The 17,228-nt window shown below is 42.1% G+C and overlaps 1 protein-coding gene across 1 annotated transcript in view; it reads left to right on the plus strand.

Moving 5' to 3' along the window:
• LOC103747522 (collagen alpha-4(VI) chain-like) overlaps nt 1-17,228 on the plus strand; it is a 119,683-nt gene that overhangs the window by 77,817 nt on the left and 24,638 nt on the right. The window contains exons 24-30 of the mRNA XM_029554536.1: nt 905-967; nt 3,971-4,021; nt 11,116-11,151; nt 11,256-11,318; nt 13,328-13,390; nt 14,204-14,239; nt 15,160-15,196. Of these exons, the coding sequence (XP_029410396.1) occupies nt 905-967; nt 3,971-4,021; nt 11,116-11,151; nt 11,256-11,318; nt 13,328-13,390; nt 14,204-14,239; nt 15,160-15,196 (349 nt within the window). The remainder of the gene's footprint in view (nt 1-904; nt 968-3,970; nt 4,022-11,115; nt 11,152-11,255; nt 11,319-13,327; nt 13,391-14,203; nt 14,240-15,159; nt 15,197-17,228) is intronic.

Consider the following 17,228-nt stretch of genomic DNA (forward strand, 5'->3'; position numbering starts at 1 on the left):
GGATCCGACACCCCCTTCTGACCTCCACAGGCATTGCACGTCAGGGGTGCACTTGCACGCATGCAGGCAATACACTCGTACATATAACACAAAAATAATAAAATATTTAAAAAGCCATAGTAATAAATTAGTAGAAAAAATTCTCTACTTTGTGATAAATATCTAATTTTGCTTATTTCATTACAAAGGTCACTAGTATACTTGTAATTAGCTTTATTTAATAAACTAGAGCAAACCTCTTCCCTCCCTCCCTTCCTTCTTCCCTCCCTCCCTCCGTCCCTCCCTCCCTTTCTTTTAAAACTAATTTTTTAGGTTAGCTTATAAAGCAATGGGTTTTGTCATGGCGTCTTCATACATATGTGTCTTATGCTTTGTTCTCATTCCTCCTCCCCCTTCCCCGCTGCCCTCCCTTCTTCCCCTCCTTTCGACTATCTCTCATTCTTTCCTCCGTTAGTTCCATCTTCTGCTTTGTTATGTGTTCTGTTCCTCTCTCTATTTCCCACCTCCCTTAGGCTCTCTTCTTCCCCTCTTGTGAACTCCTTTCTCATTTTGTGACCTACAGGCACACATATATAAACACATATATACAATTTTAAATTTAAACTCTGCATATAGAAGCAACATGCGGTGTTCGTTTTCGCAAGTGTGGTTTATTTCATTTAACATAATGACTTACAGGTCCATCCATTTTCCTGCAGATGTGGTGATTTCGTCTTTCTTTACAGCTGCATAAAATTCCATTGTGTTTGTGTACCACATTTCCAGAGTAAACCTTTAAGAAGCCTGCAGACTATGGTGATGCTAACAAGACTTGAAAAGAGTAACTGAACTCTCTAAGGAAATGGCACAAAGGTGCATAAACTCATGGGAGAAAATTAATTTCACCTCTCCCTTCTGTTAAAAGGGAGAGCTTGGTGACGCAGGAGGAAGAGGCCCACAAGGTCAGCAAGGACCAAGAGGGCAGCCTGTAAGTCTAGTTTCTCTGTTTTGAACTCCTGATTGAATTTCTTGTTTGATCTTTGTTCTTGTTTCATATAAAAGTTTAATATTCTTGATGAGTTAAACTTGGAGTTGCAAACATGACCTGATGACTAGAGCATTTCTCAGTCTAGCCCAAGGCTCTCTGAGTTCCACACACAGAGAGAACCCAAAGATGTCAGGGAATCTATCTACTCCATCTTCTCACCTGCTGCTGAAGAGTGAAGTGTCTGTGAACACCTTCTGTTTGATCAAGAGGTTTCACAAGAATCTGCAGAGATACTCAGAGTGATTTAAAAAAAATCTTTGTGTATGTGAGTTGTATGTGTATGTGGACATACTCATGCCATGACATGGATGTGGAGGTCAGTGGGCATTGATCCCACCTTTGACCTTTTTTTTTGAGATTTATTTATTTTTATTTTATGTGTATGACTATTTGTCTACATGTATATAAGTGTACCATGTGAGTGCTGGGTCACTACTGAGGGCAGTAAAGGGCATTGGATTCCCTGAAACTGAAAGTCACAGAGAGTTGTGAGGGGCAGTAGGTGCTGGGAACTGAGCCCGGGTCCCCTGCAAGAGCAGTTAGTGCCTTTAATCACTGAGCTGTCTCTCCAGCCCCCAGGCTTGTTTTTGATAGTCTCTTTTCTTCATACCTGTGTATGCCAGGTTAGCTAGCCTGTGGGCTCTGCCTTGCTATAGGAGCTCTGAGATTACAGATGTGTGTTTGTGCTACTATAGCCACCTTTATCTAAGTTCTAGGGATTCAAACTTAGGTCCTTACACTTGCATGGCAAGTGCTTAACCACTGAGATATCTGCTCAACCCCAGAGAGACTGTTTCTTCCAGATACTAGTTAGTCAGATACTCAGAGTTATGAACTTTTAAGAGCATGAGTTTAATTATCCAAAGTATAGGAATAAGTTTGGGGACCAAAGGTCATGAAAGTGTTTGACACATAACACTTTCAAAGGTGGGGGCTGTGCAGTTTTTACCTTACTCATTGCTCTGAACACAAGAGAGAATTAGTTATTGTATGACTGTTTTCAGTTCACCACTTTATTTGAGTTAGCTTTATTCTAAAGAGCAATGTTCTCTTTCTGAGATTTTTTTCTCTCTAATAGTTAGAGAGGGAGAGCCTGCAAGGGTTATTTTCCCCCCATTCAGCACCAGAATTGCATTTGCTGGGAAGGAGAGAAAACAAAAACAGACCCAAGAAGCTTAAATTGAAATGTGCAAGGAGAAAGAGCAGAATCAGGTTACTGTGAAATGGACTAAGGCAAATAATAACCTGATGATTTATAGATTACAATTTGTAGATTATTATAATCTACACTGTGAGAACCGGATGGTGAAATTAATACTTTGTTTGCTTTAATAAACTCGCTTGGTTAGAAATAGCACAGAGCTTGTGCCTCCTGGCCTGTCTCTCTCTCTCTCATTGTCCTTGTCTTTCTCTCTCTTTGAAAGCTGGGGAAGGGTATGTTTCTTGAAGGTGACATTTCAGGACTGCCATGACTGGACAGCTCCTCAGCGCTCCCCTCTCTGGAAGTGCAGCTGCCCAGGCTCTGGGTCTCCAGGAGGAAGAAGTCAAGGACTTGCATTTGCCTCCCCGCAGAGAATTCGTTTTTTGTCAACTCTCCTCATTATTTTTTCTTTTATACTCTTTTAAGATTTCCTAATTAGACCACAGGGATGTTCTTTGGCTCCTCAACTTTAAAATTTTCCCTTTTGGTTGATCTACTTGATTTAGAGGCAGTCATTGCTCATTTAGCAAAAGCCCCTAAAGGGTCTGAATCCACTGCTTAGCTTATTATAGGTACTTAGTACTACATGTACAGTTGTTGAGCTCTCCAATAATGTCACCAGTATATGTGTGTGCATGCATGTGTGCATGCATGTGTGTGGTATGTGTATGCATGTGTATGTGGTGTGTGCATGAATCGGTGTGATTTGTGTGTGTGGTGTGTACATGCATGCATGTGGTTGTGTATGCATGTGTGTGGATGCATGTGTATGTCTGTTTGAGGCAGGTTTCACTGTATATCCCAGGTTGCCCTCAGATTCAGCATCCTCCTGCTTTAGCTTCCTAAGAACTAGGAGCAGCAGCAGGTTCTCCAGCTAATGATCACTTCTATGCAAATTCTCATTGCTCTTCCCAGAAATCATACCATGTAGGTGATGCTGTAATACTATTTTGTAGATTGAGTAACTTCCCTCAGATCATTCACACAACCAGCACTAGATCTGTAATAAAAATCCAGATCTGCCTGGTGTGGTGGCACGAGCCTTTAATCCCAGCACTTGGGAGGCAGAGGCAGGCAGATCTCTCTGAAATTGAAGCCTGCCTAGTCTACATAGTGAGTTCCAGGCCACCTTGGGCTACAGGGAGACCTTATCTTAAAGACCAAAAAAAAAAAAATCTTCCATGTGTAGTGACGCACAACTATAATCTTAGTGCTCAGGAGGCAGAGGCAGGAAGATATGATTTGGGACAATCCTGGGCTGCAGAGCAAGTCTCTGTCTCAAAAAAAAAAGGGTCGGTCTGTATAATAGCTTGTGCACTGACCTGCTCACCTCCATTGCCTCTGTTCCAGTCCTTTCTCCAAGGTCTGTCTTTATCCCCAAACATTTACCAATTCCAGAGCTTCTCCTATTGTTACTTTGTCCTATATGGAAAACTGATATGTGATACAGTGATGTGGCTTTCTACAACTATGGTATCCTCTTGCTGATACGTAGAACCTGTTGTGGATTGAATTTTTTTTTTTAAAGCAAAACAACCAAAGTTTCTCATGTTATGGTCTTTTATGGTTTTAAGCCCCGTCCCTTCCCAATGTGAGTGTTTATGTCTCCCAGCCTTCACCAAGCTGCGTCCTCTTCCCCACCTCCTTGCATTGTGGGCTTATCTGAGGGTTTGGATACTTCTGTCAGCCAAGAGTCAATCTTAGCAACTCTACAATCAACTCATCTTGTGTTGTTTTCTTAGGGTTTTCCTGGTCCAGACGGATATGGTCACCTGGGAAGAAAAGGAAAAAAGGTGAGGGTAACTGAAAAGTCTTCTGACCTAAAACCACATTTTATTTTATTTCACTAGAATGAGAATGATTTTTCAAGAGGTAGGTCAGGAATGGTTTATGACATTTCTTAGCTGACAGAGTTCCTTCCTTGAGAAGTAAAAGACTGATTTAGTCTCTTACATATTTAAAAATCAAACCCCTTTGGGGCTGGAGAGCACTGGCTACTCTTGCAGAAGACCCATGTTTGGTTCCCTGTACCCACATGGCTGTTAACAACCGTCCATAACTCCAGTTCCAGGGGGATCTGACACCCTTTTCTAATCTTTGTGGGCATTGCATGACATGGATGCACATATAAACACACAGGCAACACACTCATACACATAAAAATAAAAATAATAAAGTGTTAAAAAATGAACTCCCTTGCTTCATCTTCCACCAGATATTCCCACCCCGTTCTGATCTGGAGACACCAGCCCTTTCCCAACTTTTTGTCTTCGCAAACACTGCAGAGTGGTCTTTCCATTCTCCCTCCCTTGGGTAGTTGTCACTCATTTTCTGAGATGAACTGAAACATCTTCTTGTTTTTATGGAAGCCTTCTTGGACATCACCGGCAGAATTTGTTGTCTGCACTGTGTCTCTAAAGCACGTTGTTCATCTTTCTTCTGATCCCCTTTCTAGGTTGTGCTGTGATTCCCCCTAACATCAGTGTCCAGCCCCGGTCTCTGAACTTACCAGCAAAGTGTATCTTCTTTTCTCTTTTTTCTTTTTTGTTTTGAGGATTGAACCTAGGGCTTCATACACATTAGATAATCACTCTACTACTGAGCTACATCTTCAGCTCGGCCCCACTTCCCTTTTTAGACCAGGTCTCATTCTGTAGTCTAGGCTGACCTCAAAAGCTTCTATCAATCTTCTTGCATCAGGCTCCTGAGTGCTGAGTTTACAGCATGAGCCACCAGGTCCAGCTATCCCAACCCTCTTTTTATCTTGCGGCCTCACTACATTGCTCAAGCTTGCCTTAAACTCTCTCTGTAGTCCAAGTGAGGCCTTGAACTTATGATCCTGCTTCAGCCTCCCAAGTAACACCAGGCGTGGTGGTGTGCTCCATTAATCCCAGGACTCAGGAGGCAGAGGCAGGTAGATCTCTGAGAGATCAAGGCCAGCCTGGTCTACATAGTGATTTCCAGAGGGGGTTGGGACTAGGATGATCCTGTCAAAAACAAACAAGCAACAAACAAACCAAAAAAAAAACAACAACAAAAAACCCCCAAAGTGCCAATTAGCTGGAATTACAGGCCTGTGCCACCAGGTCCAGCACATCTTGTTCATTTTTGTGTTGCTGGAATAAAGCTTGACATAGAGTAGGTTCATAATAAGTGCACATGGATGAATGGCTGCTGCCACCATAGGTCCTAGCACATGTAGTCTATGGGTGACCAACAGGTTCAGAATCATGGAGGTCACATGAAAGTTGTTGAACAGTAGACTCTGCTAAATATCTGTGGAATGATGAAGCTAGAGACATCAGAGTTACAGTTACAGTTAAGATACCAGAAACCCAGAGAAGTGGAGTCACTTACCTGTGGTCACACAGCTTGTCAGAGACAGAGCTGAGTATAGACATTAGATTCCTGGAGCCTCATCCAAATTAACTGTCTTCCCTAGGAAAGAGTTTGCATAGAAGGGAAATCCTGGGTAGAATTCAGATGTGCGTGTTTTGAGTTATACTCCGAGTGGAGTGCAATGTTTATTGTTAACATTATAGAACACACAGATTCATCGGCGTTTGCATGAACTTGCTTTGGCAAGATGTGGTGGCTTGCTGTTTCGGTTTCACCAGTCAACTCTACTATCCTTGACTGTTTGCTCTCCTCCTTGCCGAGTTAACTTTTTCATACCCCTCTTCTTTCCTTAGATCTCTGAGACCTGCTTTCTCTTCCACACTTAAAGCAGAGGCTCGCGTACCTGCTTCATTGAGAAAACAGAAGCGGGGCTGGGGAGATGGCACAGTTGGTAAAACACTCGCAGGGATCTGAGTTTGATCTTCAGAATCCAGATTTTAAAAAAGCACATGGTGGCGCATGCTTGTTTTCCCAAAGCTGTGGAGGTAGAGACAGGGAGATTCCTGGGGCTCAGTGGCTAACCAGCCTAGCCTCCATGGTCAGTTCCAGGCCAGTGAGAGACCCTGCCACAAATAGTAGGTGGGTGAACCTGAGAAATGACACCCGAGGTTGTCCTTTGGCCTTCACATGCATGTATACAGTGTACAGTCAGGCTTGGTGGCAAGCACTTTTGTCTTCTTAGCCATATCACTGGCCCCAACATTTTATATAGAAAAATTCAAACTTAAGTGAGTGGAGAGATTGCATATCGATACATGTACCCATCACCTTGATCCAGCAGTGAAAACCTTATGGCCAATTCTGTTTTGCCTTATACTCTCATTTATTCCCCCTCATGGCATTTAAAAAAATATTTTAAAAACAATTTTTATTTTATTTTATTTTATGTGTATGAATGTTATGCCTACATGAGTGTAGGTGCACCTGTGTCATGCAATGCCCTCAGAGGTCAGAAGAGGGTGTCAGATCCCCCCTGGAACTGGAGTTACGGATGCTTGTTAGTCATCATGTAGGTGCTGAGATTCGAACCTACAAGAGCAACCAGAGTTCTTAACTTCTCCAGCCCATGCCAGTTATTTTTAATCAAATCCCAGGATTCATACATTTCACATACAAATATTTCAGATTGCTTATTAAAAGATTTTTTGTTATGAACACTGGCTGCTTTTGCAGAGGACCCTGGTTTGGTCCCCAGCACCTATATGGTGCCGAGCAACTGTCTTTAACTCTAGTTCCAGGGGATTCAAGGTCCTCTTCTGGCCTTTGTGTGCACTGTATGCACATGGCACACTTATATACATGCAGACAAAACACTCGAGTATACACATAAAATAAAAATAAATAAATTGAAAAAAGATTCTTTGAAAGTCTAATCAAAATAGTATTCATACCTCAGAATTAACAACTATACCTTGGTGCCATCAAACACCCCATTAGTCAGGGCTGGAGAGCTGCCTCAGCAGTTAAGAGCATTTCCTGCTCTTGCAGAGGACCTGGGTTCAGTTCCCAGAACCAACATGGCAGTTAACAGTCTGTAACTCCAGTTTTAGGAGGTCTGATGCCCTCTTATGGCCTCCATGGGTCTTGCATGCATGTGGTGCACTTACATAACATACAGGCAAAGCACTCATAATAGAAAAAAAAAAAAGAATATCAGTGGCTGATTCTGATTCCCTCAACAACTTGCCCCTCCTCTGGCCTTTGTCATCTGAGGGATGGAGATTCCACCCTTTTGGTTTTTGTCCTTCTGGTTGCTTAAGACAGATGCTGGAGGCCATTTCGTTGCTTGAGACATTTCCTTCCTTCACACTCCACATTTAACCCATCAAAAATTATGGCAAGTCTATTTTCAAAATATATTCAGCATTTTATAGTTTCTCTAGGAGGGTTTTATTATATATAAAATGTGTGCATGTGTGTATATGCATGTGCACGTGTGTGTGTGCATGCATGTAAAGGCCAGAGGTTAACCTTAGACATCGTTTCTCAAGAGCCATCCACCTTGTTTTTTTGAGACAGGGCCTTTTATTGCCCTAAAGATCACCGAGTGGGCTAGGCTGTATGACCAGTGAGCACCAGGGATCTGCCTGTCTCCACCTCCCCTGTGCTGGGATCACAAGTATGTGCTGCTGCCGTGCTTGGCTTTTTAAATGTAGGTGCTGGGGATTGAATTCAAGTGTTCATGTTTGTGTGATAAGCACCTTACTGAATGAGTTTTAATATCTTCCTGAAATTCCTGGTTCCTTTATTTGTTTATTTTGCAATGCTAGGTGAGTGCTGTACCCCTGAGCTACACCCCAGCCAGGCATTTTATCATTTCTCATTGCTGTAGCTCCTATCTAGACCGGCATGGCTTTCCTCCTGGATTCCTGTGGAAGACACTGAACTCATGTCCCTGATTCTGCCTTTTCCTCTGTCTTATACTGTTAGGTCTTCAGGAGGCAGCCAGAGCCATTTTTTTAAAGGTGGAAAGTGATAGAGCAGGACACTGGATACTTTCTTCTGGCCTCTTTGAGCACATGCATGGCACACTGATGTGAATGTATACCATACACATGTGTGCATACATATCACACACATACACACATATACACACACAGAATGAGACTGGCTAGTGTCATTTTCTAGAAACATAGTAAGACACTGCTTTTGGGCCCTTTGGCTAAGATCATGTGTAGAAACATTATATGACCATGTCACTCCCCTGCTCAAAGCTTGCTGTGGCTCCCTATGGCACCAAGAATAAAGCCCACGGTTCCCATGGTCTGTGAGACTCTATATATCTGGCCTGTCTGTGAACTTGTTAGCTTCATCTCCCCTGCACCATTCCTCTTCAGCAGCCTCTTCCCTCTGACTGGATGCTTTCCTCCCAGAGCTCTGTTTAGTTTGCTTCCTCAATTCATGATGGTCTTTTCCCAAATACTGCCTTTACAAAAAGGCTTTGACTACCTTATGTAAAATAGTCCTTAACACACACACACACACACACACACACACACACACACACACACATCCTCTGTATATACAGGTTCCCATCCACGGATTTAATCAACTTCAGATTGAAACATTTGAAAAAAAATTAAAATTTTACCTCTGTACTGAGCATATACCAACTCTTGCTGTTTTTCTCTAAACAACACAGCATACTGCTGTTTTCTCAGCGTTTGTGTTAGGTATTAAAAGTAATCTAGGGATTGAAGTCTGGGAGGCATGCAGAGGTTCTATGTAAATACTGGACTTCACAGTATCATATTAGGGATTTGACCATCCTCAGAGTTTGGTGTTTGTGGGGGATATTGGAACCAACTTCCTGAGATACTGAGAGATAACTGTAATTCTTCCTTTTCTGATATACTATTCTAATTTATTCTTTGAGAATTTCCTACACGTACACAATGTATTTTGATCATATTCACCCCCACTCCCCTCATCATCACCACCCCAACATCATATCCTTGTTTTGTTGTGTTGTGTTTTTCTTAGTCTTTTTTTCTTTTTCCCTTTTTTTTTTTTTTTTTTTTTTTTTTTTTTTCCAGGTTGACCTCAAACTTGCTATGTAGTCGAGCATAACTTTGAACTCCTAATCTTCCTGCCTCCACTTCCTGAGTGGTAGGATAACAGGCATGTGCCACCATGTCCTTATGTGTTGCTAGGGCTCAAACCCAGGGCTTTGTGCATGATAGACAAACCCTCTACCAACTGAACTCCACACCCAGCCCTGTAGTTGTCTTTGTATTCTGTCTCTGCCCGGGGCTGAGTGTGGGCAATTGAAGGGGAGTAAGCAGAAGGAGATGAATTTGTTTTTTTTTTTTTTTTTTTTTTTTTTTTTTTTTTTTTTTCTTTTTTTTTTTTTTTTTTTTTTTTTTTTGAGACAGAGTCTCCGTGTAGCCCCAGCTGGCCTGGAACTCACTATGTAGACCAGGCTGACTTTGAACTCACAGAGATCCACCTGCCTCTGCCTCCCAAGTGCTGGGATCAAAAGCGTGAGCCTCCATGCCCAGCCTTATTTGTTTTTTGACTCACTGAGTCTAATTAGTGTTGCCCACATCCACATAGGTGTGGGGGTCATCCACCAGAGTACAGTCAGTCTACCAGAGGCTATACCCTAAAAACAAACTGATTATTCGTCCCCTAGCAGACATCAACTGTCAGTAGCAACTCAGCCTTGGGTGGGGGCTCATATGTCCCTCTCCCATCCATGCTGCAATACTTTCCTTCCACCATGTGGTCCTGGGGATCAAACTCAGGTCATCAGGCTCGGTGGCAAGTGCCTTAACTCACTGAGCCTTCTTGCCAGCCCATTCTTCATTTCGTTAAATTTTTAAAAAAGATCTTTTAAGATTTACTTTTATTTTTAACTATATGTATATGTGTGTGCCTGTGTGGGTATGTGTATGTGAGTGCAAGTGCCTGCAGAAATCAGAGGCATTGGCATTGGATCCCCCAGGAACTGGAGTTAAGGCAGTTGTGAGCTGCCTGATGTGGGTGCTGGGAATTGAACTCCGGTCCTCTGGAAGAGCAGTGTGTGCTTTTGGTCACTGGCCATCTCTCCAGCACCCTCTCCCTTATTTCTCAGTCTCTTTTCAGGAATACTGTTTATCTCTGAGATGTTGTAGTTTCTTTGCTCACTTGCCTCGCCACTAGCATTTGGTGGGGTCTTTGTCTTGTTCGGTGCTGAGTTCCCAGTGCTTAAAGTGCTTGGCAAACAGTAAAGGCTGAACAAGTGTGTGTGGAGCTAGTGAGCGCCCTGCAGCATGCCTTTGGTTCCCACAGTGAGCGCTTGCTTCCCAACATTCAGTTTGTTGCCCCTCGCTTCGCTTCTCATTGGATCAAATCTCAGTTGGTTTAAACTCAGGAATAAAATGCCCAAGAAGGAAGTTTCATTATATAGTATATCAAGGAAGGGGACACTTTGTAAAATTCATTTACAGGTTGTTTCATATTGAGCTCTGGGATTGCAGTGTGGCCATTTGAGAGAGACTGAAGATAACAGTTTCCTGTAGTTGTTTTTACTGGCACCTATTTTGAGTCTGTTTCCTCAAAAATTACAATTTCTTCTTTTCCTTGAGGAATGTCGAAGGAAAAACTCAATTATTAAGTGTTTTAGTTACTTTTCTGTAGCTGTGATTAAAAAACATGACTAAGGCTTCTTACAGAGGAAAGAATTTATTTGGCTTATGGTTCCAGAGGGATAAGAGTCCATCAAGGTGGGGAAGCATGGCAGGAGGGAGCTGGAGCAGAAAGATGATAGTTCATATCTTCAGGCACGCACAAGAAACAGAGTGAGTGAACGGGAAATTGGATGAGGCGGTGAACTCTCAAAGCCCATCCCCAGTGACGTGCTTCCTCCAGTAAGAGCACACTTCCTAAACCTCTGCAAATGGTGCCACTAACTGGGGCCAAGTATTTAAATACACGAGCCTCTGGGAGACATTCAAACCAGCACCATAAGACACTGAACGTTTTCTTCTCTCATTTCTGACACTAGGGTGACCCTGGATTCCCTGGCTATCCTGGTTTGCAAGTAAGAAGATACCTTTCGGGGTCTGGCAACTGGTATGTAGCATGTGACCCTGGAGTGCACTTCTTTTTCTTTACATTCAAAGTTCTGCTTTTGACTTTGTTAAGGGAGAAGACGGTGACCCAGGTGGCCGAGGAGAGAAAGGGGTCAAGGGAATCAGAGGAAAGAGGGTAAGAACCAAAGGCTTATCACCCCTTATCACAGGTGCAGATTCCATCTGCTCAGTGAACTTCTAGGCAGGAAGCCTGTCCCTCCTCTCCCAGTACACGTTCCACACTTCTACCTCGTCCTTCCTCACCTTATGAATGGAAATGCAGCGTAGCTCACCACATCATAATAATGGAAGACAGAAGCTGGAGTTTCACTTATGCAATATCAACCTGGTAAATCTAGATGAAAGTTGGAAGGACATTTTTTTAGTTAGAGAGTCAACATTGTTATTGCTTTAGGATTCTTCCGAGTCTCAACTGTCTTTATACTACTTGAGGACTAGATTCTCAAGAATGTGGCTGCTGTCTTGGTAGACTTTGAGATGTCTGTGTTTCATCAAGTTTCTCATTAAAAACCCATTCCTTCAGGTTCTGCAGATTAAGTATGATTAAATTTTTTGTTTTGTTTTGTTTTTGAGAAAGTCTCCTATGGCCCATGCTGGCCTTGAACTCATGTAGGTAAGGCTGGCCTTGAACCTCTGATCCCCTGACTCCACTTCTCAAATGCTAGGGTTACAGGTGAGTGCCATCATGCCCAGCTTTGAAGATTGAGTCTTGAAGAGCCGCAATCAGTCAGAACTCTTTTAAAAGTATTAATTAATTAATTAATTATCTGTTTGAGTGTTTTGCCTGCAGGTATACAAGTGCACCACATGCATGCAGTGCCCACAGACTCCAGAAGAGGGTGCTGGATCCCCTAGAACTGGAGTTATGAGTGGCTGTTAACTGCCATGTGGGTGCTGGGAAATGAACCCAGGTCCTCTGTGAGCCAGCCCTGGCAACTCCTTTTGAAAAGTCACTCTGTGGATATTAGCACCTTGGTAGTGTTTAACTAATAGACATTAGAAAGCAAGCCTTGGGCTGGCCAGAAACTCAGTAGGTAAAGTCACTTGCCACTGTGTCTGACAACTTAAATTCAAACCCCAGAATCCACATGGTGGAAAGAGAGAATTGACTCCCCACAAATTGTCCTCTGATCTCCACATGTGCGCCACGGCCTGTGCACATGCCCCATACACCACTAATTAAAAAAATGTGATAAAAATTAGTAAAAATGAAATCAAGGCCTTCTGCGGGAGAGGACATGAACTCATGTTCAGAGCAGAAAAGAGGAATGGAAAGAATATATATTTTCCACAGACTCAAATAAATGGAATTTCTGTCTGTTGGCAAAGACACAAAAGCAATCTGACCTGTGTGTGCCTGGCTTTCTCTTGACTGTAGTTGCCCTGGTCAGCTATCTCTACCATCAAATAAAGAAGTGAAGCATTGGGGCTGGAGAGATGACTCAGTGGTTAAGAGCACTGGCTGCTCTCGCAGAGAACTCAGGTTGGGTTCCCATCCCCACATGGTGGCTAACAACCACCTGTAACTCCAGTTCCAGGGAATCTGACACCCTCTTCTGACCTTCATAGGCATCACATGCATGGGTGCACTTACATACATGCAGACAATACACTCATACACACAAAATAAAAATAAACAAAAATTAAAAATTGGAAGCATTAATTAGATCCAGATAATCACTGCTGTGTTCCTTCAGCTACCTAGAACATGAGAGGTAAGCCTTTGCTCATCACATGCCTTTGCTGAGACACTAAGTCCCAGAAGGAATTAGGGGAATCTTCTATTTTCCCTGATACCAGGTCCTTAATTCAGACTTCATGAATTATATTTATCATTTGACCTTGAGACTCAATTGAGAACTGAATCTTCTTCTAAAGCCTAGAAATATGTTTGTGTATGTATCACACACTTAGGCAAACTGGGGTTAGATAGGCAAATTAGAAGGAAGTCAGATGGTCTTCATGAAATCTGCCTGTCTCTCTCCGTGGATACATAGTTCTCAGATTGACTGGTCAATGGTAGACTCATTGACCTTAAGAATGAGGACAGTTTGCTGTCAGGAGGGTCAGTTCTTGCAACCAAGGGGAAAATTCATTCCTTTGGTTTGGTTTCTTCATTTTCAGGGCAATTCTGGCTTTCCAGGATTTGCTGGAACTCCAGGTGAACAAGGCCCACCAGGAAAAATGGTAATTAGTATACCTCCCCTCTCCCTACATTTATTTTCAACCTTGTGCAAAATGAGTAAGAGTTCAATAAGAGGCTCACTAAAGAAATGAACATTTGGGACATTTAAGAGGGTCAAAAGAACAGACCAAATTTGTTTAGAGGATATTAACTTCAAGCATTACACAGAGTCTTTTTCTTTGGGGGCAGGTGTTTTTCTGTTGTTGTTTTTGACAGGGTCTCCCTAGTCCCATCTTGCTGGCAGCAGATGAAGAAAGAGCCTGAGTAGGTTATAGTGCAGTGACCTGCTTGAGGCTACAAGCCACTACCTCAAAAAGTCTGAACAAGGCTAAAGATTTAGGTCCCAGAGGGGCTGGAACCAGACAGCTATAATCTGAAGGTTCCAGGCAGGGTTTGCCCACTGTGAGGACAGAGACAGGGTGGGGATGAGAGGTTGAGTAAAAGTGTGGGCAGGTGGAAGAACAGGAACAGAGGAGACCTAGGATGTACTTTTGAATAGCCTGTGGTAGGGCCTGAGGTCTGGAATGGCCATTTCCTGAATTTGAACTTGAACTATGGTTTGGTTTCAAAATAGCCTTGTCCTCTGAGAGACTTTAAGTCCCACCTGTCTGGGCTTCCTGGACTCTGAGGTCTGGGGTGCACTCCTTAGGCATTCTGCCTTCCTTACAGGGTTAGAGGCTAGAGAGAACTCCAGGGCCAGGAGAAAAGGGTGGGGTATGTGTCATGGCAAGTGTTCTCAGCACCATGTGTTAGCTGTGGAATAGTTGTTAGATAGCAGAATCTTGCATTTCAAAACAAGTTTCTGTTCTTTCCAGGGCATCAAGGGCCCAAAAGGTTTGGTAGATATGACGGTAGGTAAATATTTTTAATTTTAAATTTCACTTTTTTTTTCCTGGAACATTCTTAAATGAGATTTGTTAATCTTAGAGTTAATTTTTCTTTTTATAAATTCTGTTAGTACTATAAGTTTACAGGTTTTTCTCTGAAAAGTCACAAGCAAGTCATATAAAAAGCATAGAATAATATTTTAAACATTGATTGACACAAAAGGGGCTATTTTGAAGTTGCTACCTTCCTGCACCATGCCTCAATGTAAAGCTCAAACATTGCTTAGTTTATTTATAATTTTTTAATAAACAAGCACACAGAATAGTAGAGGCTTTGTGTCTCATAGGACACTTATAAACAGCCTCAAAAGTTATGATGAGTGTTTATCTCCCAAGCACACAAAAGCTGCTAAGTAAGGGTTGTGATATGGAAACAACCAAAGAGTGGGAGGTGACGGGGTCGGAGGTTGAGAGAACAGAGAAGAAGGGATAAAAGGAGACAAGTTATCAGCCTGGGGATGTGGGGCAGTCTCTGCAGCCATTCTAAATAAATACTCTAGGAAGCGCTACTGTAGAGATCCAAGCATTGAAAGCAATTTTCCAAATTTTCTGCTGAGATTCCTGGATTTCACCTTCAAAATCAGATTTGATTCCATTGGTTTGTGAGGTAGGTTACCGAAGAAAAAGGTTTCCCTTACCTACGGATCTCACCACATTGTATACAAAATCCTTGAAATACCTCCAAATAGCCACGGGATCTAGAAATGTAATGGTTAGTGGGTGTCATCTGCTCTAACAGTTTTGGGCTTTTCTGTGACAGATTAAAAAGCTTCAGATATGCACTGATAGCATCCACATGACATGTCTAAGTGATGAGAGTGAAGAGAATATGTTTCACATTACATGCTTATTTCCTTTCTGGTCTTTCTCCATCTTCCTAATAGCCTTGTGAAATTGTTGACTTCATTCGAGGAAATTGCCGTAAGTTGTTGGGGCGATACTTACATGGAGCCAGTGGTGCTGCGCGACAGTTGGGGGCGGGTGGATCAAGGACTGGGGCATAAGTCACTTGAGGATTTGGCTGAGGCTTGGAGGTGGCTTGTCCATCACTAAAAGTTCTTATAAATGAATATATTAGGCTTAGTCTTCCTTTGAATAAATTATCTCTCCCTAAGCAGTTTCTGAAATGAAGTGGTTTGAAAGCCATACCATCTCAATAACGAAGAAAGATTATACCGTTCAGTGTTGTATATAAAATGTGATCATAATCTCACACCTACGTGACTGATCTGGGTGCCTGAAACAGAGAGGAGCTCTTTTCTTTTTATTTCATCCATCTAAACATGCGGGATTGATGATGAGCCTTTGAAAAGAAATGTGTCCTATCTGATTTACAGTTCTGTTGCAGAAATGGAACTGTGAACCATTAGATCTTAAGTACTGTTTTTCCCCCCCACATTCCTGATTGCTGTTCGTATACTCTCCTTAGAGCATTGTAGACACTCGAATCTAGAAAGAACACCCCTCCACTTTCTGGTAATAGGGTAAAAGGACAGTGACTTGCCACAGTGCTTAGATGGACATTTGAGTTTTCTCTATAGTCCCCTGCTTTTTTTCTTTCTTTTTTCTTTTTTTTTCTTTTTTTTTGCGGTCTTTTTGAGATGGGGTCTCGGTGTAGACCAGGCTGGCCTTGAACTCACAGAGATCTGCCTGCCTTTGCCTCCAAGTGCTGGGACTACAGATGTGCGCCACCATGCCCAGCATGTCCCCCCCTGCTTCTTGCTCTACCCTTCTGGCCAGTCCCATTCAGCTGCTGTTCGGGGGATTCTGGAATCCATTTTCTTGGAAGTCATAGAGCAATACTAGCAGCTTGACCATAAAGGAAGAGATGGCCAAATGGATGGTTAAAACCCCTTTACACTTAAGAGCACCATGGAGTCAAAAGCAAACAGAATTTTAAGTGAGACAAAAAAAAAATACTTGTAATAGAAGCAGTAGACCCAAGTAGAGGGCTTAACAGCTCTCCTACATCATGCCAAGATAAAAATCGCTCCTGCATAATCATTTTTATTTGTAAACAGAAGAAGTTTGTAAAGGATAAGTCTAAATGTTAAAAGAAACTTCTGAACTGGAAAAGGCAAAAACAGGAATGGGGTTTCAGAGAAGAGAAAATACAAATAAACCACCTGGAACTAGGGTTACAGATGGTCGTTAGCCGCCATGTGGGTGTTGGAAACCAGACCCGGGTCCTCTACAAGAACAACCAGTGTTCTTAACTGCTGAGCCATCTCTCCAGCCTCTAAAAAATTATTTGTATGTTTCTATTTATATCTAGATATACAGTTGAATGATGAATTAAGGGTAATTTAAATGTTTTCCATTATTTTTCATAAGAAAACATTGTGTAAATATATACACTTTTGCATGAGATGTATAGTTTATGTAAGGCATATACATTTTACATAACTTAGAGTTTTATGTATGCATGTATATATGGTATACATATAAAATATAGCTTCAGAATATCTCAGTGTATTGGTTGGATTTAATTTTAGTTGAATGTAACCTAAGTCCTCAACAATAGTGGGAAATATGTTTCTCAAATCAAAGCCTGGACGTCATCAGTCTGGGTTGATATGGAGCTCCACGGGCTTCCTGGATAGAGTTGTCTTGTATTTTCTCACTCTGTCACTGTGTGGTGCGGCAGAGACACCTTATTCCACAAATTTCCTTGTGTTCCAAGCAGTAAACCAAGTTTCAGTCACTTTATCTGCATTTCATCCAGCAGGAAGGAAAGGCAAAGGACGCCTTTTTTTTTTTTTAAGTTAGCCTACAAAGTAGTGGGTTTCATTAGGGCATGAAGGTGCTTTCTCAAAGTCTCACTGTTTCCCTTTCTTTTTAGTTTTATGATTATTTAAAAATTATTCTAATTTAAAAACTTCTATTTATTTATTTATTTATTTATTTATTTATTTATTTGGTCTTTTTGAGACAGGGTCTCCCTGTAGCCGCA

The sequence above is a fragment of the Nannospalax galili genome, unplaced genomic scaffold, assembly GCF_000622305.1.
Source record: "Nannospalax galili isolate Female #2095 unplaced genomic scaffold, S.galili_v1.0 scaffold851, whole genome shotgun sequence".
NCBI lineage: Eukaryota > Metazoa > Chordata > Mammalia > Rodentia > Spalacidae > Nannospalax > Nannospalax galili.